This window comes from Balaenoptera ricei, chromosome 5, assembly GCF_028023285.1.
Source record: "Balaenoptera ricei isolate mBalRic1 chromosome 5, mBalRic1.hap2, whole genome shotgun sequence".
NCBI classification, from domain to species: Eukaryota; Metazoa; Chordata; class Mammalia; order Artiodactyla; family Balaenopteridae; genus Balaenoptera; species Balaenoptera ricei.
In genome coordinates, this window is record NC_082643.1 from 46,094,433 (window position 1) to 46,120,454 (window position 26,022).

Here is a 26,022-nt window from a genome sequence, read left to right on the forward strand (position 1 = left end):
TGAGAGGAGCGGCGGTGGCGGTTGGGAAGTGAAACTCCACTAGGGAATCCCCAATTCTCTGCCCTCTCTCAGGTCCTTGAGCAACATGGGAAATGGTTCCGTGAAACCCAAACATTCCAAGAATCCAGATGGCCACTCCGGGAACCTCACTACCAGCGCCCTCCGGAGCAAGGTGACAGAGCTGGAGAGAGAGCTGAGGAGGAAGGATGCCGAGATCCAGGAGCGGGAGTACCATTTGAAGGAGCTACGGGAGCAGCTGTCCAAGCAGACTGTGGCCATTGCAGAGCTCACGGAGGAGCTCCAGAACAAGTGCATCCAGCTGAACAAGCTTCAGGATGTGGTACACATGCAGGGGGGAAGCCCGCCACAGGCGTCTCCAGATAAAGTGCCTCTTGAGGTCCACCGCAAGACCTCGGGATTGGTCTCCCTCCATAGCAGGAGGGGAGCGAAGGCTGGTGTGTCTGCTGAGCCCACCACCCGAACCTATGACCTCAACAAACCCCCTGAATTTTCCTTTGAGAAAGCGAGAGTCAGAAAGGACTCCAGGTAAGTTCCCACCCGGTTTTGGACTCAGGTGGCCTTAAATATTATGAAACATTAGAACGCTATTTATTGAGTCTCCTCAATGGAGAAGCGCGTATTAACCCTTTCAGATTTGGGGATAGAGGGGCTTCTAAAAGGGTTTTGTTTTGCAACAGGGTCTCCCTTTAAGCAGAGCTTCTCTTTGAAGGAGGACTCGTGCTTTACCTGGACTTTGATTTGTGATTTGTATAACTGAGGAGCCGAGTTTACAAAAGTCATTTCTGTTATCTTGAAAACCCTAGGGGAGTGAAGAGGTGGCTTTAGGAAGTCTGCCCTTCTCTCTTCCAAAGAAGTAGACTTAACGGTGTACACAAATCACACTGAATTATGAATATGTATAGCAAAAGCCACTTCTCAGCACTTAGTCTGCAAGTGTCATGAAAAAGGGATCAGCTGATGCCTCAGAGGGGGGTGCATTCATTCATTCATCCCACAGTTTTAGTTAAGCACTGCCTTCTCCCAGCCACTGTGTTAGATGCTAAGTATATATCAGTGAATAAATAGACACAGAGCATTTCCTGTGGGAAAATAGTATACACAGGAACAAGTAACCATTGTGTAATTATTAATTAAGATGAATGGTGTGATGAAACTGACAGTATAGTGGGTGGTGTCTGGGAATTAAGGGGGAGAGAAGGTCAAGGAGGGAACAGAATTGGCATTGTCATGGAGACCTGGTTGAGGAGGTGACCTTTAACTGAGACCCAAAGGAGAAAAAGGAGGACAGACCAGGCAGAAAGGGCACTTACTTCAGGCAGAGGGAACAATTAAAAGCTAGAATTAATTTTAAAAATAAGGATTTTTAAAAGAACGTGTAAATATTTCCCACAGTATTCTTGTGTGTGTGTGTGTGTGTGTGTGTGTGTGTGTATGGGTACGTTTCTTTTCTGGCTCAAGTTTGAATTTCCTAACCAGGAAAGATCGATAAGAAACATTATGAGTTAGGGTCTCCTTTCTGTGCTATTTTTAAATGAGTAAATATTTATTAGTTGAAATTAGATCTTTTGCCTTGATAATGTCTTGGCTGAGCCTGGATCCTTCTTGCAAAATCCAAGATTTGTGAAATTAAAACAACTTTAATTTATTCACACACATAAATAATATAAATCAAGATAAAACATCTGACTTAAATAAATGATTAATTTTGATAACAGGATTATAAAGGGAGGTTTAATTCATCAATTTGTTGACAGTGCTTGGCACATAGTGAATGAGCAATAAATGTTTGTTAAGGAAACAAGTCATGCCGGATTATAAACGCATAATACTCTGTGGTTGAAAGAATCTGATTGACATTAGAGTTCAGAAGACTTTTTTTAAGCCAAGAGTTTATTTATTAGTTGGCTTAAAAAGGTCTTATCTATTCCCATTGCAAAAATAATAATTATTTATTTTTAATGGTGTGAATTCAGAAATTATAAATGTTGCTTACAAACTTACGCTTGTTTTTCAAAAATTGAACATCATAGTGTTCTCTTTTGATGTATAAGCGATATATGCACATATAATAATTGTATTATGCATTCTCTCTATATACGTACTATACACATACATATGTTATACATACTATATATGTATACGTAAGACAATATATTATTTACCCACAAAATTTCTTTCAAATAACAATGTGCTTATGTATCTAGGAGAAGTGCGAGAGAATTTAATAGTAATTCATCTTCTTTGACCCTCTTCCTACATATTCCACCAGATTTCTCCTCTTGAATGAAGATTATTTTCAATTATTTTTTCCAAAGACTTATGCCCATCTTGTGGCAAAACACTATTCTCCTGGTGTTAGGTAACAGAACAATCCAAGATAAGTACATTCTTCTGTATTTTTTATTAGCTCTATTATAACGAGGTAAAGGAAATCAATAGCTAAGCACAGTTAGTTTTTGGGCCAAACCACCTGTCTGTAGTGAGTGGGACACAGGAGAGGAAAGACATTATAGCCTTATAAGGATGGATGAATAAGGATGAGCAATGATTCCCCTCATTCATCATAAAGGCAGGCCCAGCGGGTACAAGTTTGTGTTGAGGATACGATGAAGAAATGGGATAACTGATTCCTTAATGATTAAATCCTAAAGAGACCAAATTAGATTATTTATGCCTTCATAATCCCTTTATGCTTTCATAGAGCCTTTTGGTTCTAAATTGAAAAATTAATTAGAATATGGGAACCACTCTTTTTTCATTGACTGGTTTATGTCTTATTTCCCCTTGCAGACATTTGTACCTGAATTTTCCCTGCAATTTCCCTTACAAAATGTCTTTCCCCTTAAGTCTGGAATAAGTGGCTAAACGCAGATAGCTAACATCAATTCAGAGATTTAAAAATGTCCAGTTCTTTGAAAGTGCTCAATATTACAATTCATTTTCCATTTGCAAATAGTTCCAGTTTTAGAGAAAGTCGGTAAGTAAAGTTTGGATAATTTATCCAAATTTATCCTTTACACAGTCTATCAAAAATTTTGTAAGAAAAAACTTTCTGGAAGTTAGAACATTAGAAAAGATGAGAGCACCATTCACTGATAAAAGGATGATGGACAATGTCCATTGGTTTGGCTACTTTTCCAAGCAGTTCCTGTTAGATTTTAAAGAATTTAAGGTAGCAGTCCAAATGGCTCCTTCATTTAGTTTTAGGTTCTCATGATTTATTTGTTGAACTTTATAAAGTTTCCTGGCTGACTTTATGAATAAATTTGTTTTTACTAATACGTGTCAACTACATTTTGGATCAGGTTCCCCCTCCACACTGGATCAGAAAGTCATTGAATGGTTTTTTAGTCTTTTTGTTGAACAGGATGTCTCTGATGATTACTTAACAATGAGCAAGAAAGTGGGGGGAGATTCCAGCCCTCCTGCAATCAACAGTGTGGGGGAGATATGAAGTACTGAGAGAAGCCAGAGAGTAACATTTGGGGGGGATGATAGATTTCGAATTTGAGGATTCAGATTCGGTAATTGATGAGAGGCTCTCAAACGCATGCCACCGCGGTCTGGGAGTTTGCTGAGGCCCCTGTGCTCAAATGTGTTTTAAATGGCATGTGAACCTCAGCAACTGCCAGGCAGGCCACTCATGCCATCTTTGTTGTCTTGTACCCAGCAAGTGTACTTGTAAGGTAGGAAGGGGGAGCTTAAATAGTATAGTTGCACCTCCCTGCTTTATTCGGAGGAACTAATATGCTCTGATGGCATTGGAGAACTCTTCTAATTTGTCTCTTGCCAAATTCAAGGGGCTACTTTTTAAGATCAGGTTCTAGAATAACTCAGTGCTGTTCAAGAGAATTTTCTGCAATGATGGAAATGTTCTGTAATCTGTGTTGTCTGATATGGTAGCCAACAGCAGAATGTAGCTGTTGAGCCCTGGAAATGTGGCTAGTGCCACTGAGGAATTGAATTTTTAATTTCAAGTTATTTTCAAATTAAATAGCCACATGTGTCTAATGGCCACTGTATTGGATACTGCAGTTCTAGATTATGTGGTTTTGACTGTAACCGCTATCTTTTGAGGTGGGAATTGTGACCGTAGTGAAGTTTGAGAGAACTTACAGACAAAATAAGACCTGTATTCGGTACTAGGACAATGTCACAGAAAATGAAAATGAGCCTGTCAGATTGAGGTGGGCAAAATGTGGAATCCCTCTTCAGCTGAATGAAACCTGCAGTCTATCATAGCCTTTTGTAGGGACTTGGCTTTATGCCCACTGACCGTTTTAGATCTTCAGAAGCATACAACCATGTGGGCATGTAGCCTGTTTTATTATAGGTACTCAGCCTTTCTGAAGTATCATAAATCATGATGAGTCAGAGCATTCCAGCATATCAAATGCTCTGATCTCTGATTTAAATCTATTACAGTAACTATCAGAAGACTTTAGAGCTGGAAGAACCTTAGAGTTTGTTTCAGGCTTCTCCCCTATTGGAGAAGTGAGGAAACAGGTTCAGGGTAGTTGCAGAATAGGCCATGGTAAGTGGCAGAGCTAAGATTAGAACCCAAGATTGACTTTGAAACCAGTTCTTTCCCTCTACAATCCCAAAAATGGTTGCCCAAAGTCTGGATTTGCCTCTGGGTAGGTATCAAGCCAAAAGACACTACCAAACCAAAGAGCAGGAGAAGGAAGGATTTATTTCTTGCAGCAAGTAAAGAGAATACCGAAGATATTTCCCCAAGCAGTACGTCCCTGAACAGCAAAATTGGGAAAGTTTTAAGCTAAGGGTGCATGCATATTTATGAAGGAGCTTGGGCAGTGTATGCATATTCATGGAGGAGAATTCAGTGTAGAAATGGGGCAAAGACTGACAGAGTCCTGGCTCTAGTTGATTGAAATCAATAAAGGTCAGCATGATCATTCCTTAGGTTCCAGTTAGTCTGGTGGTTGAGTGCTTGAGGGGGTTTTGGATCCTGCAGAATAGCTCAAGAATGTGCTTCAGACTGATCTTTATCTTTGAAACAGAACTGGGAGTCTTTACAACTGATTTATTGTCTCCAATATGGTTATTTTCTGGCCTGATCAAGAGCAAGCATTGTGGCCAGACTTAGATCACAAAATGGCTTAGGCCTAAAATGGCTTCTCTTACGTCAAGAAAGATATGTCTGGTTCTCTTCCTCTGGGGGTCCCCAACCCTATCTACCTATACTAGTGTTCTTAATGCACAAAGATCAAAGGGCTCAAGTCAGGTTAGTTTGGGCACCAGTCTGCTTTATTTTGTTACACTGTATTGATTGGTAGGAAGAACAATGCTGCTTCCTGGCTTCTTCCAAGCAGAGTTGAGCAGAGCTTACCCATTTCATTAATATTCACCAAGTGCTAGATCTTCAGAGCTCAGGCCTCTGTGAAAAGGACACAGAGAATGGATTTGATCCATCTGATGGTACAGAGTGATATATATGGAGGAGCACGAATGGGTTCTGAAACAAGTACAGAGCTTCTCAGGGCTGAGAACTGAATATCAGTGGCAAAGGTGGGCGAGAAAGAGCTCAGATTGCATTTCTGTCCATGTCTGACCTGCCTTGAGCACCAAGACAACCATGCCTGCAGAGGTCAGACCTTTTACTGAAATTAAATTTTCTGTTGATGTAGACATTGTTTAGCAAACTTCAGCACCAGCAGAACAAAATTATGAGCTCGTGCAGAATGTCTGGTGGAACACAGGCAAATTAATCAGAGACATCTGGCAAGTCGCTGGTATGACTTCCTTTCACTGAGAACGCTTTAACTATCATCTGAAACTATTGTTCTTCTTTGAAAAGGAGAGGTAAAACAAAGATTTGCCATCTGACTTCGGATGTTGACTCTAGTTTTAGGAAGGGCAATGAGTCTCATTTGTCACTCCCACCCCAGGAGCAGAATAGGTAAAAGTGGAAAATGCTAGTGAGTAACCCATTTAAACAAGATGTGGAAAAACAGCCAGGAAGAAAGAGTATGTTTATTATTATTTGTTCTTCCTTTCGAGAGCAGTGCCGAGCATATGAATGTGCATTATAGAAATACAGCTCTTTTACTGAGCAGAAGTGTTTGCTTGGAATGATAATGATAATAGTAATAACAACATTTATACATCGCTAATGATGTGCCAGGCACCACACTGAGTGCTTCACAAATATTGAATTATTTAATCCTCACAACAAACGCATGAAATATTATTATCACAATCATAACAGATGTGATTATGTATCATTTTATATATGAAGAAACTGAGGCTTACAGAAATAAATAACTTTGCCTAAGGTTACACAGCTTTTAATATTGGAACCAGGATTCAAAACCAAGAAATCTGCTATCTAAAGTCTGTTCTAAATAAAGACTGACTGTATAGCACAGGGAACTGTATTCATTATCTTGTAATAATCTATAATGGAAAATAATCTGAAAAAGAATACATATATATAACTGAATCACTTTGCTGTATACCTGAAACTAACACAATGTTTAAACCAAGTATACTTCAATAAAAGTCTGTTGTAACAACTGCAATATCCCACTATACCAAAATGAAAATTAGAGGAGGATTCTTCATATTTTAGTTGGGAAGCCTTGTAAAACATTAAATAAATAATTAGAAATAGATACATTTCTAATTTTTTTTTGATATGGTTACAAACAGCTCCCTGCTATTGTTGTCAGGATGTTTAAAATCAGAATGTTTTATAGCAATAACGTGCATTTAGACCTCCAGATCAGAGCTGGCTACTCAGGGATGGGGTGAGAAAACCAAGTGTTTGGGCAACTGCTAGACGTCTGTTGTGTGCACGACGCTTAGAGCCGGAGCAGCCTGCAAAGTGAATGTCTCCCCTTGGGGTTGGAGAGGGGTGTGGAGGGGATAGGCAGTGCTGTTAAACTTAAGAAAAAGGAGAGGTTAGGAGCGCGGAGGAGTTGAAGAACCTGCCTAGAATTCAGTGGCAGCTGCCTTGACGCCTCAGAGAAGTGAGATAGATTTTGGCAGATTTTCCGAGTCCTGGCACCCAGCGCCCGTGACTTCCTGCCCCTGCCTTTTCTTCTTTCTCTCTAGAAGTCAAAGGGCCTGGGCTCTCTTCACTCTGCACCCCACCTAAGCCCTCTCTCAACCTCTCAAATTACCCTCTGCTTGGTTTATAGTCACCCTCTGTTCCTTCTCACTGTATCCTCACATCTTCCAGTCTGTGAGTTGCTAGGTGTTAGGAAAAATGTGTAATTAAGCCTCTGGAAACGCTCAGGACTCAAGGACTAATCGTTGTGAAAATCAAAAATCGAAGTGCTTATTTTAAGTTACCAGCCGACTCGGAACCACCCTTCCCTTGCCTGGTGGTCGGAGTTCCTGAGTTACTGCATGTTCTGTGATGTTTTTATGCTACTGCACAATGACCACAGCCATTTTTGACCCCATAGCCTTGGCTAGAAACATTCCCTTTACGCCTTCAGATGAACACATTCAGTTCAACAAATGTTTATCGAATATTGAATTCTTTAATTTTGTTTTCTTTCCTTTCTTGTCTGTAGTTCTTTCTGTCTCCTCTCCCCCATTTCTTTCACTTATATGTTTATTTTGTCTGCTCCTAATTTTCCTCCTCTCGCAGCATCAGACTAGTGAAGGGCCATCAGTACTAATTTCTAGTACCTAGTATAGGCCAGACACACTGAGTTATCTCATTTATTTTCATAACAAACCTACCGGGTGAATATTATTGTATGAGGCTTACCAAGCGTAAGTAACTAGCCCATGGTGGTCCTCAGTAGTGCCTAAAGCTGGGCAACCTCACCTAGATACCGAGACAGCTGCCACTTAATCGGAACAACTCTGAAACCTACACTTATTATATTTTGCCTGCTCTCTTACTACTTTATGGGATATTTATAGCAGTTTGTGGATCTGCTTGCCTCTAAGTAAGTTACTCCAGGTGAATATAGCAGGGCTGGCTTTGAACAGCTGTCCTGGGAGCCTGGGCAGAGCCTCGAGCTCTCCTTACTTATGGCTTTTAAGTGTCCTCTGAAATGCGTTACTCTTTCCTGACCCATTTTTTCCCTCACACACATTTCATGCCATTCTGGACGCTGCCCATTTCCTTGCTAGATTCCCAGGAAAGAGTGTAGTAGAAATAGTATGGTTGAGAAGACAGTGACCTTTTCTCCTTGCTTGTCTAATCGGAGGGAGGCATCATTACTGACCTCTGCCAGTGCGGTCAGTTTCCAGGGAGCTTCCCTTTTCTTTGCAAAGCCTGAGCATCTCAGCTCATCACCTGACTAGGGTTTAAACTGCTTCTCAAGAAGGGGGAAAAAAAATCTAAAGCCAAGGAAAAGCTTTTCAGTTTTTAGACTCTGGAAGTACCTTCTGTGTGAAAGATATATTTGTTGTAATGATCCTTTAACTAAACCTGTTTTCGTTCTTTAAAGTCTCATTTTAAGATAATTTGCTCTCCTCCATGCAGACTTTCCTTAGAAACATTGGTGAGTTGTAGATTTTTCAGTGCAGTCTTGTTTGACAGGTTTTTATTTTTGTTTTTGAGATCTATGGTCAAGAATCCCCAATTTCCTTTGAATCCTTCCAGGAGTGTTTGTTTGTCATGACAAATTAATTTGAATTAGTAAATTCCAAGCATCAACTTTCGTGGTCTTTTTGGGGTTTACAAATCAAGCTCTGAGAAATATGAAGGAAAGAAAGATCTGTAGCTTCCAGTCTCTTCTCTCCAGATGAGGTGCGAAAAAGGGAGGTAAAAAGTGAGCAGGAGAAGATACTACTTGATAGTCCTTGGAACCAGAAACTCAGGGAAACCCAGGTGTGTTAGTTTTCTATTGTTGGATAACAAGTTACCACAAACTTAGCAGCTTGAAACCATGCATATTTGTTATCTCGGCATTTCTGTGGGTCAGGAGTCTGGGAGAGGCTATTTAGGTCATCTGCTCAGGGTTTCAGCAGGCTGCAGTCAAGGTGTCAACCTGCTGTGTTCCTTTCTAGACCTTTCTAGTGGAAGAGGTCCTCCTTTAAGCTCAAGTGATTGTTGGCAGAATTCAGTTCCTTGTGGTGGTAGGACTGAGGTCCCCATTTTCTTGCTGGCTGTCAGCCAGGGGCTGCTCTCAGCTCCTAGAGGTCTGCCCAGAGTTCCCTGTCATATGTCCCCCTCATATGACAGGGGCCCTCTCACAACATGGCTGCTTACTGCTTCAGGGCCAGCTGGAGAATCTCTTTACTGTTGGCTAAGATGAAGTCTTACACAACATATGCTGGGTGACCCTCCCATCACAGTTGCTATATTCTGTTGTCAAGGAGCAAGTCCCAGGTTCCATCTCCACTCAGGGGGAGGGGATTGTATAAGAGCCTGACACCAGATGGGTAGAGACAGTGGGGCCATCTTAGAATTCTGCACACCATACCGGCCCCTTTGCATCTCTGGTATGAGATTCTCTGACTAAGAATCTGGCCATGCTAAAACCATATATAAAAAGCCATGTAAAGCCATATATAAAAAGCCCAGAGTCTTGTACATGTATATTCATAGCATATTCACAAGATGCAAATACTCACTGATGGATGAATGGGTAAATAAAATGCAGTATATACATAAAATGAGATACTATTCAGACTTAAAAAGGAGGGAAAGCCCTTCCTTTTTCATGCTACAATGTGAATGAATCTTGATGACTTTATGCTAAGTGAAATAAGTCAGACTCAAATTATTCCACTTTATATTAGGTACCTAGAGCAGTCCAATTTCCAGACACATCAAGTAGAATGGAAGCTTCCAGGGGCTGGGAGGAGCAGGGAATGGGGAATTATTGTTTAATGGGGACAGAGTTTTAGTTTGGGAAGATTAGAAAAGTTCTGGAGGTGGGTGGTGGCGATAGGTGCAAAATAATGGCAATATCCTTAATGCCACTGAGCTGTGCACTTAACAGTAGTTAAGATGGTACAGTTTATGTTGTGCATTTTACCACAATTGAAAAAAAAAGTCCTGGGGCTGATTTGACAGCATGCCTCTAAGTGCCAGGCTGTTTCAGTTTCCATATAGGATGCTGGAAGGAGGTAGAGTGATGATTTTCTCTTTTCTTAGTTTTTTTCCTCTTATTGGTTATCTTGTAAAGGAGAATAAGACACAGCAAAGTCTTGTGACAAACGAACATCAATTGATTATTGTTAATTAATCAGCCATTAATTACTTAATAGTAATTGATTGATTGCTTGTTGAGCCTTCAATGGAGGCTTGTTCCCAGTGCTGTGGGAAAATAGAGGGAAAGAACAACTTCAAACTCCCTTGTGTTTTCTTGTTTACAGCTGTAATTCTTAAGCTTAAGTGCACATTGTAATCACCAGGGAAGTATTAAAAAATATTGATGTCCTGGTACGACCCCGAGGGAGTCTGATTAAATTGGTTTGAGGTAAAGGCCCTGGGTATCAGGATTTACAGAAGGTCCCTTGATGATTCTAATGTGCAGTGACAATTGAGAACCATTTTGTTATAGGAACAGGTTTCCCTGCAGCTGACTCTAGAAATATTCAGTTTGACACTCTAAGAGCAATGCTCATTACAGACATCTAAGGGAACTATTTACCATTTCTACCTAATTACCATGCAGCGCAATGATGATTATGCATGTCACTGAGTGTGTCAGATTAACTTCCTTATATGTTTTGGTTTTCAACATTTCATTATTAAACTCTGTTCTTTGATGCTCCCGGGAATTGGATCATCTGCACACATTTAAGAAAGGGAGAGAGAAATGTTTGTTGTAAGCATGAAGTAACAGTAAACATGATTCAATTACAACTGTACTTAATTACGTGGGCAATAGGGTAAGAGACAGGACAAAGTCATGCTCATTTTCTGATTATTCATGGAATGACCTCATCTTTTCATGCTGCTTTCTCAAATTATAAACCTGTGCATTTATTAGCTATTTTTTTCTTGCTGGTTTATTACTCAAAAAATTGGGGGGAGAAATAAATAGATGTTTATCTTGCTTATTTTCTGTGCCTGTTTAGTGGGTGATGGACATTTCCCACCTCCACTCTTGTCTCTGTACCCAGGATTTTTAAGCTAGGAGAAAGAACTTGAATGTCCTTTAGTATTAATTTTGTTGAGTCCCTGCTTCGTGCCAGGTGCAATTCTGATTTTAGGTAAGAGGATGAAGAAAGTGTTGTCACCCTTGAAGATCTCGGCCTCTTTGGGGAAATTAAAATGTATTGCAGTCTTGTGTGATTGATATTCTAAGAGATGGGTGTATAAAGGAGGGAGGGAGCGTCCTGTGCTTGGTGGGATCAGGGACACCTCCACAGATAAGCCGACGTTGAGCTGGGTTTTGAGGAGGAATGGATGGCTGGGAGACAAAGCGGCCTGGCACATTTGGGGACCTGCAAGCAGTTCAGTGGGCCTGGGGTACCCCGAGCACGGGGAGGCTGGCCAGGCGGGGGACCTGGAATGTCAGGAGTTTTACTCACGTTGTGAAGGAATCTCCCTTAATAAATAGTGGCGGTTCGCAAGTATAGAGTTTTTAGAGCTATTTTAACTCGAAGGTTTTAAAGTTGCTGGTAATTTGCTGACATATAATAGTACAGCTATTCCTTCTGTAATATATTTTATGTGCCAGGCCATGTTCTCAGTGTTCACTATTGTTAGCTAACTTAATTCTCATAGAAATCCTATGGCCTGTGGACTGTGTTTATTGTCATTTTATAGCTGAGAAAACTTGAGATTAAGTGACTTGCTCAGAGTTCCACCGTTCGTAAGTGGCAGAATTAGGAATCAGACCCTGGCATTCCAGCTTTAGATCTTGGGCCCTCGACAAATACGCCTTCTGATATACTTTCTTTTTGTATATATAATTAAGCTATGCTATGCCACACAAGTAAAGTTGCCTCGGCCTTTGTGCTCACAAGAAATTCTTGACAGATAAGAAAGTAGGTGGAGGCCCCTGGTCCCTGCTTGGCACTGAGCCTTGTGCAAAGAAGTTTGCAAGACACATGCTTTGTCTGACTTGACAAAAACAAACAGTGAGAACACAGGGTTCTAGTAAACAGGGCCAGAGAAGGAAGATTGAGGGCCCAGCTTAACAAGAACTGTCAATGGACTTTGACAAATTAAACTTCCTGAAGCGACTTAGAGGACAGGAATTTATTGCTTCAAAGAATCCTGATTATGGGCCTTCCCTGGTGGCGCAGTGGTTGAGAATCTGCCTGCTAATGCAGGGGACACGGGTTCGAGCCCTGGTCTGGGAAGATCCCACATGCCGCGGAGCAACTAGGCCCGTGAGCCACAACTACTGAGCCTGCGCATCTGGAGCCTGTGCTCTGCAACAAGAGAGGCCGCGACAGTGAGAGGCCCGCGCACCGCAATGAAGAGTGGCCCCCGCTTGCTGCAACTAGAGAAAGCCCTAGCACAGGAACGAAGACCCAACATAGCAATCAATCAATCAATAAATCTTTAAAAAAAAAAAAAAAAAAAAAAAAAAGAATACTGATTATGTAAGTAGGAGGTGTAAAAGGATTATGGCACACTACCACTAATGTACATAAATTTGAGATCCAGCCCTACTGGAGGAACTTTGAACTAAGCAGAGAGTCTTGGCAGTGCCTCTTTCTTTCATCGTGGTTTCCAGAACTTTTCATATCCCACCCTTCCCCACAAGAAGCATACCATAACCACTACTGTTGCCAACTACTACTATCACTGCCATTTATTAGGCATATTATTAGCACCTTATCTGAGTTCACGTGCATGGTATCCTTATGTCGCAGGTATGATTACTAAGCTCTATTCGCAAAGAAGAAATCTGAGGTTCAGAAAGGTTAAGGTCACACAGCTAGGAAGTGGCAGAGCTGGGATTTGAACCTAGGATCTTCTGCCTCCAAAGCTATGTACACATTTTATTTTTTAAATGAATTTTTTATTGACGTGCACAAATCATAACGTGAACACGCCCATGTAACCACCAAACAGATCAGGAAATAGAACCTCACCAGCACCTCAGAAGCCCCTTGTGCTCCCTTCCAATCCCTATCCATTATCTACTTTGAAGGTAGCCACTATCTGCACTAGTATTATCATAGATAACTATGCCTATTTTTGAACTTTATGATAGTGGAATTATAGAGTATGGACTCTACAGACTCTGGCTCCTTTAGTTTATATAGTGAGAGTCATTTATGATATTGTGTGTAGCGATGGTTCATTAATTATCGTTGCTCTATAGTGTCTGTTGTGACTATGCTACAACTTATCAGTTCTACTGTTGATAGACATTTGGTTGATTCTGGTGTTTAGCAATTTTGAATAATGCTGCCATGAACATTTTTGCACTTTTGATTTATATATGATTTATGATAGGTATATAACTAGGAATGGAATTGCTGGGTGGTACATTTTACCTAAGTTCACATTTTTGTTCTATAAATTTATTTGTTTTTTATTTATTTATTTTTGGCTGCGTTGGGTCTTCGTTGCTGCGCACGGGCTTTCTCTAGTTGTGGCGAGTGGGGGCTACTCTTTGTTGCGGTGAGCGGGCTTCTCATTGCGGTGGCTTCTCTTGTTGTGGAGCACGGCCTCTATGCGCGTGGGCCTCAGTAGTTGTGGCACGTGGGCTCAGTAGTTGTGGCTCGCGGGCTCTAGAGCACAAGCTCAATAGTTGGGACGCATGGGCTTAGTTGCTCCGAGGCATGTGGGATCTTCCCAGACCAGGGATTGAACCCGTGTCCCCTGCATTGGCAGGCAAATTCCCAACTACTGTGCCACCAGGGAAGTCCCTAAGTTCACATTTAATATAGATTGCCAAATAGTTTTCCAGAATGGCTGGACAAATATATACCCCCCACCATCAGTGTCTGAGTATTGCTACTTTCCATCCTCACCAGCATTTAGCATTGTCAGTCGTTTTCATTTTAGCCATTCTGGTGGGTATGTTTATGTTGTGGTAGCTCATTGTGGTTTTGACTGTCTTTTTCTTGATAATTAACAAGGGTGAACACTTTTTAATTTATGTGTTTTCCATTGATGTCTGCTTTCCCTCTGTAGCTTTGTAGTACAACCGTTGTCATAAATCAAGTATCTATATATGTTTAGGTGGGTTTTAGTTCTTTCTATTCAGGTCCAAAGGTCATTTTTGTGCATCCTTGTGCCAAGAGTATAGTCTCTCAATTATTTTGATTAATAATAATTTTTTTTTTTGGCCACGCCGTGTGTCTTGTGGGATCTTAGTTCCCCAACCAGGGATTGAACCCAGGCCCTCGGCAGTGAAAGCGCAGAGTCTTAACCACTGGACCGCCGGGGAATTCCCAATAATAATTCTTGATATCCATTACCTTAAGTCTTCTGGTTTTGTTATTGTTCTTCAATGTTGTGATGGCTATTCTTGGGCCTTCTTATGATTATAAGAATTTTAGAATTAGCTTGTCAATTTTCATAAAAAATTTTTTAGAATGTCGATTGAGATTTCATTGAACCTGATCAATTTGAATAGAATTGACATCATTAAAAAATTGTCTTCTCATTCATGACTCTGCTATATGCCTCCATTTATTTAGCTATTCTTTCATTTCTCTTAATATTTTGTAATATTGTTTATAGAGGTTTTACACATTTTTGTTATATATAATCTTATGTAGTTGATATTTTTGATCATTTTAAAATGATGTCATTTAAAAATTAGCATTTTCATTTTGATACTGAGATATAGAAATTTGCTTACTGACCTTGAAATCACCTAATTTTTTATTTCTTTATTGCTAATTCGATTTTCTATTTTTTTCTTATATAAGATTTGGTATGCTATATTTTTCTAGGAAATTTTCATTTAATCTAAATTTTTAAAATAGTTATTCATACTGTCCACTCATTTTTCCTATCTGTAATATCCATAGTGATGTCCCTTTTCTCATTTCCAACATCGGTAATTATTCTTTCTCCCCACCCCCCCATTTGCCATGAATTTTTCAGTTCTATTTGACTTTTCAAATAACCTATTTTGGGCTCTCTTGATCCTCTTCATTGCACTTTTTTCTTTCTGTATTATTTGTTTCTATTTTGTTATTTCCTTTTCCCTTTTTTGAGCTCAATTGCTTTTCTTTTTCTAGCTCTTTGAGATAGACACTTAGTCATTCATTTTTAATCTGTTTTCTTTTGTGATGTATCTATTTAATACTGTAAGTTTTCCTCTTAGTATTGATTTAACTGCATCCCACAAGTTTTGATAATCACATTTTTATCATTTATTTCAAAATATTATCTGACTTCCCTATGATTTAATCTTCCTTTGATCAATGAGCTGTTCAGAAATATATTACTCAGTTCTCAAACATTTGAGGATTTTCTGATTATTTTTGTTAATGATTTTGTTATTGATTTCTAGCTTAAATTTTTAGCTTCTATTGTTTTCAAAGAATATACTCTGTATTATGCAATCCTGTGAAATTTGTTAGGTTTGATTTACAGTCCCCATAAAGTCAGTTTTCGTGAAGGTTTTTCGTGTACTTGAAAAGAATGTGTATTCCAAACTGGTTGAATACAACCTTTAAAATAGCTATTAGGTCAAGAGATTAAGTAAAGTTTGATAATCAAGAGTTTAGATCTTCTACCTTCTAACTAATTTTTGTCTGCTTATTCTATTATTTCTTAGAGAGATGTTTTAAATCTCTCAAAGTGATTGTGGATTTGTCTATTTCTTCTTTTAATTTTGTCAGTTGTTTTTTTGTCAAGTTGATGGTATCTAACTAGATGGATACACATTCAGAATATATGTATTTTCCTGAACATATCAATATAAAATATTCCTCTTCATTTCTAGAAATAATGTCTTTCTTTAAAGCCTACTTTCTTGTATCAAGGAAAATTTTCTCTATACAGGCATACCTTGTTTTATTGTGCTTCACTTTATTGCACTTTAAGATATTGCATTTTTTACAAATTGAAGGTTTGTGGCAACCCTATGTCCAGCAGATCTATAGGTACCCCATTTTTCTGACAGCATTTGCTCACTTCATGTCTTTGTGTCATGTTTTTGTAATTCTCACAATATTTTAAACATTTTCCACTTTTACTGTATTTGTTATGGTGATCTGTGATCAGTGATCTTTGATGTTACTACTATGACTTGCTGGAGGCTCAGACGATGGTTAGCATTTTTTAACAAAAAAGTGTTTTTTAATTAAGGTGTGTACATTGCTTTTTAGACATAATGCTATTGCACACTTAATAGTCTACAGTATAGTGTAAACATAACTTTTATATGCCTCTGAGAAACCAAAAAATTTGTGTGACTCACTTTATTATAATATTTGCTGTATTGTTGGGATCTGGAACTGAACCCAAAATATCTCTGAGGTATGCCTGTAATTGCTGTTTACATAGCAAAGCTTTTTCTGCCTTTTTACTTTGAACTTTTCTATATCATTATCTTTAAGGCATATCTTTTATAAGCAACATATACTTGGTATTTTCTTTTTTATTTATTTATTTTATCAGTCTGACAATCTGGTCTTTTAATTGGGGTATTTATTACATTTATATTTAATGTAAATACAAAATATTTGGGTTTAACGTTAACATCTTACTATTTGTTTCTTATTTGTTTCACTTCTTTGGTTTCTTTTTCTCTATTTTCTTTCCATTTTCTTGAATTAATTAAGTACATATTATTATTCCATTTTCTCTTCTAGTTAAACATTCTTTGTCTAATCTTGTAGGGGTTCCCCTAAATTGTAACATGCATCCTTAACTTGTTCAATTTCCAATATAGATTAGTGCTTTTAAATTATGTTAACTAACTCCATTTACTGACCATGCTGTTTTGGCTGTTTGTTTTCATACATTTTGTTTATCACATATTTCAAACTCTACAAGGTATTATTATTACTCTTTTATAAAGATGAGCTTCCTTTAGTCACCCACATATTTACTTTTCCCATTCTTTCTTTCTTCTAACATCTGCTAGTTTCCATCCAGGATCATTTTCCTTCTCTGTTAAGTCTGCTGCCAATGGAATAATATTTTGAAAATATATTCATTTTGCTTTCATTTTTGAAGGCTGTTTTCACTGGGTAAAGATATTGAAATAGGCACTCTGAAGCACTTTGAAGATATTCCACTGTCTTCTGGTTTCCATTATTTCTGTTGAAGAGTAAGTCAGTCCTGTTGTTGGTCATTTGAAGGTAATATGTCTGTTTTCTCCAGCTGCTTCGTAGATTTTTCTTTTTGTATTTGATTTTCAATAATTTGACTATGATGGGACTAAATTTTTTTTTATATATATATTTTGTTTGGAGTTTATTGTCTATGGCTTGATACATTTTCATTGATTTAAGAAAATTCTTGAATATGATACCTTCATGTATTGTTTCAGGCCAATTCTTTCCCTTTCTTTGGGGGTCCAGATTACATATATGCTCAACTTCTCTATCATGCCATATATGTCTCCTATGTTTTGATTTTGTTTTTATTGTTCTATTTTCTATCCTAGATTTTCTCCAGTCTTCTATCTGGATATATTCTACCTGCCCATATTCAGTTTGTAATCATTTTCAGCTGTGTCTTATCAGATTTTAAACCCATCTATTGAGGTCCAAGCTTCAGATATTGTATGTTTCAATTCTAGAATATCTACTTGATTTTTAAAAAGGTTCATGTTCTCTGTTGACATTTTCCATTTTATCCTTGATTTTCTTAAACCTATTATAGTTGTACTAAAGTTTGTGCTTGATACATACAATTTTTTTAATCTACTGTGGGTCTGCTTCTATTGTTTTTTTTCCTTTTGGTCTTCAGTCATTTGATCTTTTCTCCTGGTATGCCTGGTAGTTTTTGATATCATGCAAGATACTCCTTATGGAAAAATTATAGAGAAAATTTGAATCCTAGATTTTGTGAACATCCTACAGAAAAGATTCACCTTTGCTTCTCACAGGCAGTTAAGCAGGGGCAAATAATTTTAGCCAAAATAGGAATAGTTTCAAAGTTGGTTTGGGGCTCTTTTTGCCTGTTTTTTGTTAGTCTTTACTTCTAGTTTACAGCCCTTTAGATGTCCCATCTGAAATTCTGGATGTTTACCAGGATCCTCTTTCATGGTGTGTCTTGAACACTGACTTGTGTCTTCCCAACCCTTTGAGACTGCCAAAACTCTGCTTAAGGCTGCCTACAAATCAATAAATACCTTGAAGGAAAAAGCAGAGGTGAATGTCAAATTCATGTTCTCTTGTTGATCATCATTCATCAAGCTGTTGCTAAGTTGATAGGTCTCCAATGCTGTCAAATAGATTTGTAAATATATACTTTAATCAACTTTTGTACTTGTTTTGTGTGAGCAGGGAGAGTTGTGCTTATAATAGCTGGCCTATATCATAGTTATAGAAGAAGTTGCAAACTTCATACTCTTAATCACTGCTGTATGTGGCTTTGTAAACAGAAAATTCCAGACAAGAACCACTCTAAGTATTTATGATTTAGTTTGGAGAAAACCTCATAGATAGAACTCTTTTCTTTCTTTTCTTTTTTTTAAAAATAAATTTAATTATTTATTTGGCTGAGTTGGGTCTTCATTGCTGCACACGAGCTTTTCTCTAGTTGTGGCAAGTGTCGTTATGGTGTGCGGGCTTCTCATTGTGGTGGCTTCTCTTGTTGCAGAGAGACTCTAGGCATGCAGGCTTCAGTAGTTGTGGCACGTGGGCTCAGTAGTTGTGGCTCATGGGCTCAGTAGTTGTGGCTCGCAGGCTCTAGAGTGCAGGCTCAGTAGTTGTGGTGCACAGGCTTAGTTGTTCCATGGCATGTGGGATCTTCCCAGACCAGGGCTCGAACCCGTGTCCCCTGCACTGGCAGGTGGATTCTTAACCACTATGCCACCAGGGAAGTACCAAGAACTCTTTTCTAATAGAATATTACAATGTGTTTATGGACTAAACTAAGTTAAGAGGATCTGGGAACTCTTTGAGGCTATGGGCCATGCTTTACTAATTTTTATGTCTTAAGTATTTGCTTGATAAATTTGGTGAGTTGGATGGACATGAAAACGAGTACTCTAGGAGTTTAGGGTAGAACAGAAGGATTGTGTGAGCTACAGTATCCAGGCAGGGTTGAGTAGGTCATAAGGGGTTTCTTGGTAGATGTCTAATGTTTGGGTAGGTTGAGGGGAGAAGAAGCTAAATTCAAGGAGAAAACATGTGCCAAGCCTGAAGGTAAAGGTGGCAAGCATAGGAGACAGTGAGGAGACCAGTCTATCTGTAACAAAGGATTTGTGTTAGGGAGTAAGTGCTAGATGGATAGAATGGAGGCATGTGGTGGGAAATGGGGAATACCAGATTGTGGGAAGTTGATTGTCTTCTATGGCAAAAGGGTTTTCATAATACTTCCATGGAATGTTAATAGAAATTAAGCCAAAAAAAAGAAATAAAGAAAGAAGACACTGAGGTTTGGGAAACATTGGTTTAAACAGATTTGTTTACTGCAAGATTTCTTTGAACCTTTAAACTGTGCATGGTGAATTTCCAAAATTGTTTAAACTCAGCAAACTTTTGATTATAAAGGAACAGTGATTCTTGGAACATATTTTGGGAAATTGGGATATGTGGGCATTGAGGAAACTCTTGCTGGAATGTTACACTAGCATGAAAGACTCGTGAAATCTGGAACTTTTATGATATTGTTCACAGTTCTACCCTTGAGAAGAATATCTTGCAAAAGCATTTTTTTGGTATATCTTAATTGAATGAATTGTTGGTTTTGGTGGATGAAGGAAGAATGAGATCAGGGTGAAGTCAAGATGAATTTACCAATGTGAATCTGATAGTGTGGTATAGGATGGACTGCAGGGGGAAGAGGCTAGAAGCTGAAAAACCAAAAAGGAAGCTGTTAAAATTATCCAGACCTAAGATTTTTTCTTGGATGTGGTGACCCTTGAAAATGGAAACTAAAATGGATAACAGTGATATTTTGTAAAGAGAATTGACAAGACATAGTGATAGATTAAATGAAGGAGGAAGGAAGTTCTCAAGGAACCTGGAGAGTTCAGATGGCTCTGAGGTTGACGGAGTAGGGAAGAAGGAATTTCTGTACAAGACTTTGTTTTGTTTCCTTCATGAAGCCTAATGATTTGATAGATAGGATCATAAGGTATCTAATGCCTTGAACTTTTACCTTGTGTTTGAGAACTTTTTTTTTTTTTTTTTTAATTTAGCCACGCCACCTGGCTTGTGGGATCTCAGTTCCCCCACCAGAGGTCGAACCCAGACCCCAACAGTGAAAGCGCCGGGTACTGAGTCCTAACCACTGGACCACCAGGGAATTCCCTTGAACACTTTCTGTGTAGAAAAGGTCACAAGTTTTTAAACAGCAAAGCTATGTACGGGAGAGAGTTTGAATGAAAAATATAGGAAAATACCCATATTTTAAAAGAATCACACTGAATTTGAGTGAAAGCAAATATATTGCGCAAAGATTCTGACTTAGGCAACTTTTCTTCCAGCTCATAATTCTATGATATCTACATATAAAGTATGCTAATTAGAACGTTAGAAATTTAAGGTGATGCAGATTAGGCCATTATTTTGAGCTACTTCTTTTCCAAAAGAAACTGAAGTGTTCTAGGATTACCAACAAGTGGGCTTCTGATTTGGGGAATGAATAGGCTGGGAGATTGGAAATGTAGGTTCTGTCTAGTCTAGACATACTAAGAGTCAAAACATAGGCAAACCTGAACTATCACCATCACCCTCTATGTCTGATCAAACCTTATGAGTCCCAAGGGAGCCGACTTCTCCACGTCAGAAGAAGCAACAGTTGGAATGGTAGCAGCACAGACTTCGGACTCACAGACTTAGATTTTTTTTTTTTTTTTTTTTTTTTAAACTATTACTCTTTTTTTTTTTTTTTTTAATAGCTACTTTATTTATTTATTTATTTATTTTTCGCTGTGTTGGGTCTTCGGTTCGTGCGAGGGCTTTCTCTAGTTACGGCAAGTGGGGGCCACTCTTCATCGCGGTGCGGGGACCGCTCCTCATCGCGGTGCGCGGGCCTTTCACTATCGCGGCCCCTCCCGTTGGGGGGCACAGGCTCCAGACGCGCAGGCTCAGTAGTTGTGGCTCACGGGCCCAGCTGCTCCGTGGCACGTGGGATCTTCCCAGACCAGGGCTCGAACCCGTGTCCCCTGCATTAGCAGGCAGATTCTCAACCACTGCGCCACCAGGGAAGCCCCACAGACTTAGATTTAAATACTAGGGGAGAATAAGTTGCTTCTTAGCTTTTAGTCTACTTATCTATAAAGTCGGAATAGTCATTATCTCACAGGATAGTAGTGAGTATTAAATAAGATATAAAATGACTAGCACCTTAGGAATTAGGCACACGTGTATACATCAGTGAATGAATACTGTGTTACAGTCCCTTAGATACACCTTCTACCCACCAACCAGACTGGCTTCCCATCTAAAAATCATATGTCCATTAGTATTGCATCTAGGGACCTTGAAGGATGCTACCTTTGTGATGATGGCAATTAGGAGTGATGATAAAATTGATTTAATAAGGATTACCAGAAAAAAATATTCAAAAATGTTTTCAAAGGATTTCTAAGTAAAGTATGGTAGTTCTAAGGGTCAGGTGTTGGTGGGGCTAGAAAAAAATTTTTTCCTTGCTGGAAAAGTTGTAAATACATAGGTAGTAATATCAAGAATAAAAATGAAGTGACTCGAAAGAGCGAATCATGGTTTTCACTAATTGTAACTAACATCTTCCTTCCATTATACCAGTGAGAAGAAGCTCATCACAGATGCCCTTAATAAAAATCAATTTCTGAAGAGACTGGATCCTCAGCAGATCAAAGACATGGTGGAATGCATGTATGGGAGAAACTACCAGCAAGGGAGTTACATTATTAAGCAAGGAGAACCAGGAAACCATATCTTTGTACTGGCAGGTGGGCTTCACAGATTTTTCCAGTCACCATATAATAAATATTTGCCTATAGTTTAACGATTTTTTGTAAACATTTATAAAAATGCAAAATTGGTTGCTCTATTTGTAGAAAACATAACAGATTGAGCTCATGAAATAGTAACCTTGTTGATCTAATCATCATGTTGCTAATACTTAATATTTACAGAATGCTTTCTATATGTCCAGCATCCTACTGAGTACTTAATAGAAAGATCTCATTTCGACTCACCAACTCTGTTAGGCAAGTGCTACTGTCTTCATGTTACTATGTGGACTGTGTCACAGAGAGGTTAAGTAACTTACCCAAGGCCACACAGCTCATTAGTGGTGGAGGTGGAATGCAAATTTAAACAATCTGATTAGAGAGTCCATACTTTTATCACAGTGCCACTCACTCAACATATACAAGAAGGTGTTTCAGAGTATTCAAAACACTGCTGCTTGTGTTGACCTTTTTACATTGTTGTACCATGGAAAAGAAAACAATTATTTTTGTGACTTTGTAAAATATTTTCGTTATATACCAATGATTTCAAAAGACAATTTAGGTACAATTAGCCAACAGATAAGTCAAATGGAATGCCTTAAGGTTAAATCTGGTGTTTTTAGAACCATTTAAATGGCTTCCTCCATACATGATCACTTGAACATGCTTCCATGCTGGGTAGATTATAATGGTTAGATAGGAAAAGGATTTATTTCTCAAATGCTTATCAAACGCATCAATCTTATACTGGAATTCAACAATTTTTTTTTTAGATATAGAAACAAGAAATTATCTGAACAGGGCTTACGGTTATTGAATGCCATGTCAAATTCTGAATTGCCCCAAATTTTTGAGTTTTAGGGAAAAAAGTTAACTGGCTTGCCCAGAGGTAGTGGTAACCTGGGATGTGCTGTGGCCTTTTGTTTTGCACTGTAGGTCCTGACGATCTAAGCAATGCTTTATAAACTTTATAATTTTTTATTGATGGCCAACTATGGTCAAAGCCCAGTGCTGAGTTCTGAGAGAGACACAGGTGAATAAGACATGATTCCCGTGGGAGGTTATATTCTGCTAAGTGGCCTGCAACTTTAGACAAATCCTTGTATAGAAAGGAGGGGTAAAAAGAATCACAGAAACCAAGAAACAAAGTTAAGCAATGCTTTTATGATTCTTGTTTCCTTGAGGCCTTAGGTGTGGAACAGAAGTTGCCTATCCAAACAAATTAATACACATCTATTGACAGTGTATAAAAGATTGTTTTCTCTATTTTGATTCTTTAAACATGCCAGTTGCATAATTATTAGTGTATTATTTGCCATGTACGTCTTTGTAGACGGCCTTAAAACTATAGTCATCCTCAAGTAATTATTCTCCCCAAGAAGTGAATTACAGTCTTAATTTAGCCAGCCTTCAAGTTTTAGGGACAGGTGACCCAGAGCAATTTCCCCCTCTTTCAACTTTTCTCTTGGCTCTTTCACTTCTACGTTAGCAACACTAGAACATTCTGGCAAGAGAAGAAGATAGGGCATTAAGTCAACCAATATTTAGGAAACCTGCAAGGAAGGATGAGAAACTCATGTCAGCTCATCTTGTTCTTTGCCAGCAACTCTGATGAAAGGCTTGGGGAGAGAAGGGTTTGAACAGAAGTCAGTATCAATATAGTTATTGAAGTCAGGACTATAGCACACATGGAAATGAAAATTGGACGCTTTCTTATTTGTATTAATTATGATGTTATCTAAGAATTGAATTGTGTGATTTAATTGATCGAGCAAATTAGTTTGTTAATTCAAAACCTCCCCTTTATAGAATATAGCAAGAATAGCAAATAGTAAAAGCATATTTAGCTTAGACTTTTGGTGTTCCATATAATTGTTCAGTGTTGCTCAAGTCCCATGTGCCATAACGAATTAGAAAAAAACTTGAAATGCATAAAGTTCCATGATACTAACTCAGCAGTGCAGCTAAGTAGTTTTGATGGAATAGAATTTAGTTATAATGAGAAATTATTAAATGGCATAACTAATATATAAGATTCGGAGCCAAAACAGAATTTCTTTCTTACTAGAATATAAGTTCTAACAGGATAAATATCTTTTCTGTTTTGTCTACCCTGTCTCTCTTTCACCTGGGCTAGTTCCTGGCACAGCATAGGTATTCATATCAGATGCATTGAATGAGTGGGTGGACAGAGATGACCCAGAGCTACTTTGTGGTGAATTAGGAGAAGGAAAGACCAGTTCTTCAAGGGAAAGAGAAATAACCCCACCATTTTCTTCCTCTAAGAATAGGTCTTTTTTGCAAATGCTTTTGATTAGCTAAGGTTTTATTTGCATTAGTTTGAAGAGAAAAGAGAAGAGAATTGCCAGGGCAGAAGCATGGTGAGGAAGTTGCCTCTCCCTTCCCCCAAACTCTGCTTAGCCAAAGATTGGTGTCAAGCACTCTTCTTTTTTCTTTTTTATGACTTTAATTTTTAGAGCAGTTTTAGGTTTACAGCAAAATTGATAGGGAGGAACAGAGATTTCCCATATACCCCTGCCCCCCCACATCCACAGCCTCTCCTGTTATCAGCGTTACTCACCAGCAAGGTACAGGTTTTTTTAAACCAAGGATGAACCTACACTGACACATCGTAATCACTCAACGTCCATACTTGGTACTGTACAGTCTCTAGGTTGCGACAAGTGTATAATGGCATATATCCATCATTAGACTATCAAGCAGAGTATTTTCACTGCCCTAAAAATCCTCTGTGCTTTGCCTGTTCATCTCCTCCCCAACTGCTGGCAACCACTAATCTTTTAATTTTCTCTGTCGTTTTCCCTTTTCCAGAATGTTACATACTTGGAATCATATAGTATTTAGCCTTTCCAGATTGGCTTCTTTCACTTAGTAATATGTATTTAAGATTCCTCCATGTCTTTTCATGGCTTAGTATCTCATTTCTTTTTAGCACTGAGTAGTATTTCGTGGTCTGGTTGTATCACAGTTTATCCATCTACCCACTGAAGGACATCTTGGTAATTTCCAAGTTTTGACAATTATGAATAAAACTGCTATAAACATCTGTGTGCAGGTTTTTGTGTAGACCTAAGTTTTCAGCACCTTTGGATAAATACTAAAGAGCACAATTGCTGGATTGTATGGTAAGGGTATGTTTAATTTTGTAAGAAACCACCAAACTGTGTTCCAAATTGGCTGTACCATCGAGCATTCCCACCAGCAATGTATGAGATTCCTGTTACTCCACATCTTCTCCACCATGCGGTGTTGTCAGTGTTCCAGATTTTGGTCATACTGTTAGGTGTGTAGTAGTATCTCGTTGTTCTAATTTGCATTTCCCTGATAAATGTGATGTGGAGCATCTTTTCACATGCTTATTTGCCATCTGTATATCTTCTTTGGTGAGCCTCTGTTAAAGTCTTTGGCCACTTTTTAATTAGGTTGTTTTCTTACTGATGAGCTTTAAGAGCTCTTTGTGTATTTTGTAAAACGGTTCTTTATCAGATGTATCTTTTGCAAAAATATTTTCTCTCAGTCTGTGGCTTGTCTTTTAATTCTCTTCTTAGTGACTTCATTTATTAATGCATTTCAATGAATGAGGGGTTAGGCAACAAGCAAGGCATGGTGAAGTAACGTACCCAAGGTCACATGGCCAAAGACTAGTCAGAGCCAGGCAGCCTGACTCCGGGGCCAGCATACTTCTCAGTTATGACGAGTTAGTCCTTCCACCAGTGTGAACACCTGTGCTGTGTTTTCAAGACATACAGCGATTGTTGTGTTCCTTGTGCCAGAGAAGTAGTTTCATGTGCTACATTTTTCATGGGGTAGAATGAATTTTAAATGAAACACTTGCCATCCACTGCTTCAGGGAAGAGCTTTGTAACAATCATAATAATAATAATATGGGACTTTGTTTTTGGGTTTTGTGGGGTTTTTTTGGCTGCACTGCACAGCAGGCGGGATGTTAGTTCCCCGACCAGGGATAGAACCTGTGCCCGCCTGCGGTGGAAGCGCAGAATCCTAATCACTGGACCGCCAGGGAAGTCCCAACAGCTAACACTTAACA

At 38.7% G+C, this 26,022-nt stretch overlaps 1 protein-coding gene across 1 annotated transcript in view; it reads left to right on the top strand.

Annotated features, from left to right (window-relative positions):
* Window positions 1–26,022, top strand: part of PRKG2 (protein kinase cGMP-dependent 2) — a 94,263-nt gene that overhangs the window by 9,937 nt on the left and 58,304 nt on the right. Inside the window, exons 2-3 of the mRNA XM_059924004.1 lie at window positions 73–546; window positions 21,781–21,947. Coding sequence (XP_059779987.1) covers window positions 86–546; window positions 21,781–21,947 — 628 coding nt within the window. The 5' untranslated portion in view covers window positions 73–85. The remainder of the gene's footprint in view (window positions 1–72; window positions 547–21,780; window positions 21,948–26,022) is intronic.